Consider the following 8608-nt stretch of genomic DNA (forward strand, 5'->3'; position numbering starts at 1 on the left):
CAGAAAAAGTACTGCAGAGAGATCTCTGAAAGTATTGCCGTAAATGCTGACTTTGTTTTATATATATATATTTTTTTACTATATTTTTTCATTGTTATTTGTGGTTGGAGGTAAACGTTGACTTTCAAGTCTCCATCAATTTGCTTTGTTTTGAATTTATATTGGGCTTTTATTGTTGGCGCGTCTATACTATAAATACATTTTTAATCACAATATTTTTTAAATACGGTGAAGACTTTTTTAAAATATAAAGCTTATTTTTCAGTCTCAATAAGTAGGGAATGGTTGAAACTTCTATTGAGTTTTTTTATTTTTTTTATTTGTCTTACTGGGAAGATTTTTCCGCATTTCCTGTCCTGCTACACAACAAAAAGTGAGGGAAGATTGCTAAAGTGTGCGAAATCCTTAAAATTTTATTTTTTTCCTCACTTTCAGTCCTAATAATAGTCACCATGGCACATAGAGAGAGTGAATCTTCTGAGTGGGACAAGGACCCCAATGCTAATACATGTTTATATATATAAATATATATATATATATATATATATATGTATATATATATATATATATATATATATATATATATATATATATATATATCCCAACTGCACTGCACATCAGATCTGATGCCTTATGTTACATGTAATATAGTACTATTATATGTTAGATGGCTGGCCTATTATTTGTTAGACAGAATGCCTTTTACTAGTGTTAAAAGATGAGTTCAGGTTGAATGCATCTTTTCTCATGGAACCTGTACAATGTCTTACAGGCCACTAGCAATAAGCTCCTGACACGTCTTAAGACCCCCTTAAGAAAATAATTTCTAATCCCCTTTGATGATTTTATTAAGTCCTTGTCCTCGTTATGTGCCAACTGGCAAACTTAAGCACTTTTGCCAACAAGCCAAAGAAATCATTTTCCCACTGTATCTACTTGTATTGCTTCTAATGTGATTGAGCAAATTAACAGTGTGGTTTAATATACGGAACATCCATTAACTCCTTATCTCAAAGTTTATGTTAATGAGCATATTTATGACTTGATGCCAAACATCCGTTGTATAGCAGTTGGTGATCCTAAAATGCGTTTAAATAATAAATGCATTTTCACTAAACTTAATATATCCATAGTTGTTCCTGCAGCCCACTAACAAAACTAAATATGATAATTTACCTCTGTCATAGATAAATCCTGTTTATGACCTGCTTTATAGTTGCATCCCCCTCTGCTGTGGAAAAAACTTTTTTGACCTCCACTTGGGGGCGCTGTTAAGGGACAGGCTCTAAATGAGCAGCCAGTTCCCTGGAAGCAGAAATGTACAGAATCAGGATGTACAAAGCCAGTAGGCTGCAAGCATTTCTGCTGAAAAGAGGAATTATCAGAAGTAAATGTAACCCATCATATATTGACATTTTTTCAAAGGCTGCTGGGAAAAGTTTAGATGTAAAATTTTCAGTCAAAGTGCAGTTAAAGGAATTTTTTGATGTTATTACGAAAGCTCAAAATTCCCTTTAACTCTTATAGTTAATTTCAAAGTCCAATTCCAGGAATTACAATTATCTACCCTTGCAGGTAGTTAAAGGTAGAAGTATTGTACCACTCACCCCAAGACAAAACTGTACTTCTCTCTATCCTGCCATTTTATTTACACATATATATATATATATATATATATATATATATATATATATATATATATATATATATATATGAAACCATTCTGGTTTACCACAAAAAATATATTGGTTATTAATACTTCAGCTACAAAAGAAGAGTTGAAAATGTGTAAATGTGCTTTCCAATTTAACCAACATCTCTTCTCATTTCTTCTTTTCCTCAAGGATTCTCCACCTTGTCACTGGCTGACCAGATGAGTCTTCTGCAGAGTGCGTGGATGGAAATCTTGATATTGGGCATAGTGTACCGGTCTCTGTCGTTTGAAGATGAACTGGTCTACGCTGAAGACTATATCATGGATGAAGACCTGTCGAAATTGGCAGGACTGCTGGAGTTGAACAATGCCATCTTGCAACTTGTCAAGAAATACAAGAGCATGAAGCTTGAGAAAGAAGAGTTTGTAACTCTCAAAGCTATAGCGCTTGCTAACTCAGGTGGGTTCACTTTCCATAAAAGCGGAACTCCAACTTTGATTACAAATTCATGACTGCATATGTAGTTAACTCCTGAACTAAAGCCAGCCATATACATAGATTGCAATTTACTGCTGAACCGGCTGAATTTCGAACATGTATGGGCAGGCTGGTTGTACGGAAGTCGCTCTACTGATTGACTTCTGTACAACTAGCCTGTCAGATTTTCTCTGCTAGATAAGTGAGAAAACCTCAGCGGGGAGGATTCACCCCATCAACATCAAGTGTGTGAATGGAGGAATTTAGTATTTTTTTTTTTTTGTTTAACCCGCTGGTAGAGTGAAAAAAAAAAATCCTAATCTATGGGCTGTTTAGGGCCTGCTTTTTCTTTTCCTCACATCTCCCCTGCCTGTCAATAATTGCTAAGTAAACAAAGTCTCAAGCTGCAGATGATTACTCCACTTCTGGCTGTGTGACCATAAATATTACACAGCCAATTCCTGCCAGTATCCCCTCTTTGATCCTAAGACTTCAGAGGTGATATCACAACACTACTGGTGCTAATGCTGGGTGGAATTGAATGGAGTACAATGTGCATACAATCCATAGTCACATCTACCTACCATGGAGTGCCTTGTAGTAGGCTTCTAGTTATGAATTGCATTTTTGGGTTAGAAATCGAGCAATAGTTTATAATAATACACTCTTCAAAATATAATTCTAGCATATATGATAGTGTTGGGCAGCAGTAGTCTCCTTTCACCGCCCACAGAACCACTCACAACCATCCAGAAACTACATGAGTCCTGGGACACAGTGTTTCTGGAAAAGGTGTCAGCAACATACAAAAACTTTAAGAAAAATCTTAAAATTTTCCCCCAAAACCTGATCTTGTCATATAAATGAACAAAATCAGGAACATTCATTAAAACTTGTGACTGATCAAAGTTAATTTTCCATAGTAACTAATCAAATTCCTCCCTAATTTTACTAGAAAGTAAAAGTTAAAATGTGACTAATTGCAACTTGTGGTTTGCTTTTCTCCAAATCATCCTTTGCTGCATGTACTGCTCATAGCCATCAATTACAATCTAACTATAATTGTTTTGTTACCGCAAGTTTGGAAATAGTATAGACCATCTGATTGGCTGACATAGGCAACTCTCCTTTTCTTTTTGTCTAGCTGTTATGCTTAGTGGCCAGCGTGAGGTGCTATAAACTATTATAGTTTAACATTGATTATATTGTTCCACCAAATAAATGGTAAAAATTGTATGCACTTAAGTTACCCATCTTAAATCACAATTACCATTTCAGGCCTTCAGCAGCCAGGGCGTGCTAAGTCTTTTGGTTTTCCACTGAGTTGGTAGTAAGCTTCCCACACCTGATTAAAACAGCTGTTAAAATTAGAGATTATAGATCTATTGACTCCATTATTTAGGAGGTCCAGACAATCAGATCGAGACACCATATGTTTCAATAAGCACAGCAGCCACTTACAGTGAGAAGGGTTAAACAAAAACCATTTAGTCCATGTAAGAAACTCAAAAGTGCTGAAGCAGTCAACAGTATGAGATAAGTAAAAATCATTGAGCTTTGTTCTTTCCCTTTTGTGTAACCCTAATGCATTTCCTATGGTCCTTAAGTCCCTTTTAGCATTTACATAAAGTTGTGGACAAAGCCGTGTTTAATCACACGCTGATCATTAGATACCTGTATGTCAATAACACGCGCTGATGCCATGTACCATTGACAGCCACACCGTGCCCCTCCATCTGTTTTTGTTCTGACCCTTTCTCTGAACTTTATCTTGGTTTCTGGCCAGTAGTTTTCCCTTTAATTACAAGAAGGAAACTGTCAATAAAATCTGTTAAATGGGATGCAATGAGTGGCTTCAATGGGCAGGCGGCTATTTGTTCAAATTCTGGAGCATTCAAAGTATTGACAGTTTGTTTTCTGGGGCCATATGCGACGATCAATCCCAGGCTGGGCTCAGCCGCGCTGAAAAATGAAAAACCAGATTGCTTTTGCTTACTTGCGGATGACGACTCGTGATTTGGCGTGGCTCGAGTGAGATGAGACCTTCTGCCCAAATTGCCCCCCTGAGAGGGAGACAGAGGATGCGTGACTAGTTTTAGAAATACTTTTTTTTTTTTTTTTTAAATTGATTTTGCAATTAGCAGTTTGCAGTAATTATTTTTGTGGCTTTGAAGGGAGAGAAAGAATTTTGCAATATTAAAGATTTTTTTTTCTTAAAATTAGACATATTTACTTATCTGATCTCTGATGTTAAAGTCCTGTTCATTTGGTATTTGTGTGTTATTTATGTTCTCAGTTATACTTAAATATGGAAACTTTAGTGTGTGCTGGCTTAACCTATTGTTACAAATGTTTCTGACTTGGTAACCAGTGTTGCACACTTTGAAGACCTCTATGTGTTCAGGAAACACTGCAACTGGAGAGCTCATACACTCGATTGTATTTGCCAGTGATGTGCAGTGCAGCTTACTTTAGGACTAGAAATGATCATTCAGGAAAGCCTGGGAAACTTTTTTACATTAAGTTTCTCCCCCTTACCAAAAATCAGCCACCTGATACCAAAACATCCAACGAGAACATCATTGTCATCATAAATTGTCAATCATGGGTCTAGCTCCTATTCAGTTCAGCAGGGAGCAGCCAAATATGAATCTATGTCTGGCCATCCCTGTTCAACAGAAGTTGATCGTTTGATTGACTTCTGTCAAAGGAAAATGTTGTAAAATTGTTCTCGATCAGCAGCTGCAGCCTATTCCCCTGTAAGTTTTTAATAATTTTGGGTTTCATAGCTTCAATATGTAACTATTTTACAATTATCTCTAGGAATACAACACAAACCTACTCTTGGAATGTATTAGGATTCCAAGTAGAGAGCAGCAGAGCTAAACTGAATCCTATTAAAACAAGAACAAATCTGCAACTGTGCCTAAAAATATTCCTAAGTGGCTGATATTCTATAAGGAAGCACTTGTTAGAACAATGCTCCAGTGGCAAATACATTTTACTCCCAAAGCAAACCCATGAGCATTTGCTAAGTTCATTAACCAAATGCGTAACTGAAAGAGCAAGGTATGAAAAGGATGCTGCAAGTTCCTTAGTACAACACAAGACAATGGGGTTAGTAAAACACAATCAATGGGGTTGATTTACTAAAACTGTTGAGTGGAGAATCTGGTGCAGCTTTGCAAAGAAACCAATTAGCTTCCATGTTTTTTGTCAAAGCTTAATTGAACAAGCTAAAGTTAGAAGCTGATTGGCTACCATGCAGATCTGCACCAGATTTTGCACTCTCCAGTATATCAACCCCACTGTCTCCTTTCTGATTCCAAGTGCATTGTGTAACAACATTTTTTATCTTCACTCTGACTTATAATTGCCCACAGCAGCCCCTCTACTCAAGAAGATCAGAAATAGCAGTGCTGCCATTGGTTTGTTATGGTGTGGAATGCCATGACTCATTTATACCTGTTCTAAGTCCATGCATTGATTTTTAAATAATGATGATCAAATTTAGAGAATTTCATCAATTGATTTACCTGCAATGTTTCATGTGGATTGAATGTTATATGTGCAATTTGAATTATCTAGACAACAGTTAAACATGAATTGTATACTTTTTGGGAATTTGGATTCATGCATAGATTCAGGAGTATAAAAATAAATAGCAATTTGCTTACTTGTCACTGCTTACAAACAGCATAAAATGACAAGTTTTATGTGGTGAATTTAGGAACTAAACATTTTTAATTTCTTTCTTTTAGACTCCATGCATATAGAAGACGTTGAAGCTGTTCAAAAGCTTCAAGACGTCTTACATGAGGCTCTGCAGGATTATGAAGCCGGGCAGCACATTGAAGACCCTCGCCGAGCTGGCAAGTTGCTGATGACTTTGCCACTTCTCCGACAGACCTCCACCAAGGCCGTGCAACATTTCTACAACATCAAACTGGAAGGGAAAGTTCCTATGCACAAACTGTTTTTGGAAATGCTTGAGGCCAAGGTCTGACTAAAAGAGTCTCTGGTGACCAGATAACACCATCGATAGAATAAGGAAAACAAGACAAAAAAATATGACGGCAACCAATGTACTGAACTTAAAGCAAATGACTGCACTGATCAACAGCAGAAAGACTGGAGCAGCTTTTCACTTTTTCCTCTGCATTTTACTGGTGAAGTATCTCCTCTCCCATTTTTTGCTGCTGATGAAAAAAAAAAAAAAAATAAAGTCTTTAATTGAGAAAGATGGAAGCCAGCCCTGCCAAAGGACAGAAATTCATAGGATACCACTGACTTTATTATAGACTATTATGCCCCCAATAACTTAAGGAATTGGTAAAAACTCAATAGCGTGACAACAGAACACAATGACTCCATGTGCTATTAGAATTCCTTGGGAGCAGTCTCTAATTGGACACCCTGAGCGACATGTCATCGGCTGCTTCATTGCATTTTGTTCTCCATTTAGGCCACCTAGCCATTTGATTCCTTTATTGTTTTTCAAGTCTTCCAAATATTTCTCAGTTTGGTACTGCGTAACTTTTTCAGGGAATAGTTTTGAGCTTTATTCATTCATGCAATATTAATTAAAATAATAATAATAATAATAATATATAATGATACAAAATGCATATTGGTTCGAGCAACAATGAACAATAAGGACATCTCCTTAAAGATTTTTTTTATTTCATTTTTTTTTCTTGTTATAAACGGAGGTTGTTTTGTACCAGCTTTACCAATTTTCAGCCATTAACCTGTTGTTATGTGGGTATGTCTCTTACTCAAGCAATAGATGAAGGGACGGTGCATATTACCACGGATGCAATTAATGTTGTGTGCCAGTCTGGCTTGAAACCTTCAGTTTCTTAAAGTGTAAAGCCTAGTATACCTGTTTTTTTTTCCTAAAATATTAGATTACACCTGTGATGTACTGTACATAAGTAGTCTAAAGTGTTTACCACTTCAAATTATGAGGATGCTTGCAAACTGGTATGGTTTCTTTGGAAAAAAAATATCAAAAATACAAAAAAAAGTTCATTATTTGCATAAAAATAATAACAATGTAAATTAATATCGCAGGTTAAAAAAAAAAAAAGCAAAGGCCAGCAATAAAGTGTATGATATAAATAACTCTCTTTTGGCCAGTTTAAAAAATATATAAATAAATGTACAAAGGAATATTTTTTTTTTTAAACAGCAATTTTATACAGATAGCTAAAGCAGTCAGTGTGGTTTTTCAAACCGTATTGTTGCAGCATGTTAGCCGTTTGGATATGAGACTGTTAAAAGGTGTAATCTAATGTACCTTCCTCAGTTTTCCCAATTGCCACAGTCGCTGACAAATACCTGCAATGCATCAACATGCTCTGCCAATGTAAGCGTTAATAGTTGCTCCCTGTATCATGTGAACGCCCATAATCTATGTACACAAATGTAATTAAAATTGTAATCCTAACAACAAAAAAGGAAATGTAGTTCAGCTTTTCAATGTTTCCTGTTTGCTGTGCTTTTTTTCCACATTTTATTTTTTCCTTCTCAGTTGCATTTCAAAGCTTATCGTACTGTTTTCCTCGTGGTTGTTTGGTTCTCGTGACGTGCGCTTTTAGACACAGGGTAGAATTAGAGGAAATATTGGATGTTCAAATCCTTGGGAGCCTAAAGTAGTTTAATCTGTGGCTTCCTGGAAATACTGCTCTTCTAAACTATGTCTCCTCTGCAGATCAAAACATCCAATTGTAAAATGACACCACAAGAAATTTTTTTAAAACTGTTCTTAATGGAACACCAAAAATATCTTCTATGTTAAACTATGCTTAATTTTAAAGCGCTGTATATATAGCTTTTATGAAATCATCTCAAAAATAATAACTCACTGTGTTGTTTCAAAACTTTCATTTCATTTCATTTTGTTTTTTTATTTTATTTATTTTTTTTTGTTTAAAAAGTTCCAAGACTCTACTACTCTGTGTGCTTTAACCAGAATACAACAGGTTGGTAAAACACAGCAGCCTGGTTCTTTAAATACTGTGTATCTACCATTAGCTATTTAAGGACTATTATGTAGATTGTGGTTTCTCAGTAGAGAAGTGACTGTAGTGTGGTTCTAGATAACTCATCATTAGCAAATCATTCAGATGGCGAGTACCTTGAAATGCAAAACTCTGACAGGTATTCAAAAATTGGTACACCCCCCTGGTGACTACATTTTTACAACTCCTGGGAGAAAAAAAAAAAACAACAACAAAAACAAAAGGTGCTGATAGACTGAGATTATTTATTTAAATATTTAGAATATTTTATTTTAAAGCTTTATGTTGTTTCAGTAACACTATATATAAATATATATAGATATAATAAAAACAAAATAAAAATAAACAAAAAAATTACCACTATTATGTACACATCAATATCACTGTATTAGGCATATGTACGTGGCATTTAGAAGCACACTGAAATGCATATATTCCATGCGAGCGTGC

At 35.5% G+C, this 8608-nt stretch overlaps 1 protein-coding gene across 4 annotated transcripts in view; it reads left to right on the plus strand.

Moving 5' to 3' along the window:
- Positions 1-7885, plus strand: part of ESRRG (estrogen related receptor gamma) — a 286117-nt gene extending 278232 nt beyond the window's left edge. For all 4 annotated transcript variants that reach the window (XM_082252325.1, XM_082252327.1, XM_082252326.1 and 1 more), the window contains 2 exons: positions 1845-2114; positions 5894-7885. In XM_082252325.1, coding sequence (XP_082108451.1) covers positions 1845-2114; positions 5894-6138 — 515 coding nt within the window. In that variant the 3' untranslated portion in view covers positions 6139-7885. The remainder of the gene's footprint in view (positions 1-1844; positions 2115-5893) is intronic.
- The last annotated feature ends 723 nt before the right edge of the window (positions 7886-8608 follow it).

The sequence above is a fragment of the Pelophylax lessonae genome (assembly GCF_965119305.1).
Source record: "Pelophylax lessonae genome assembly, chromosome: 3".
NCBI lineage: Eukaryota > Metazoa > Chordata > Amphibia > Anura > Ranidae > Pelophylax > Pelophylax lessonae.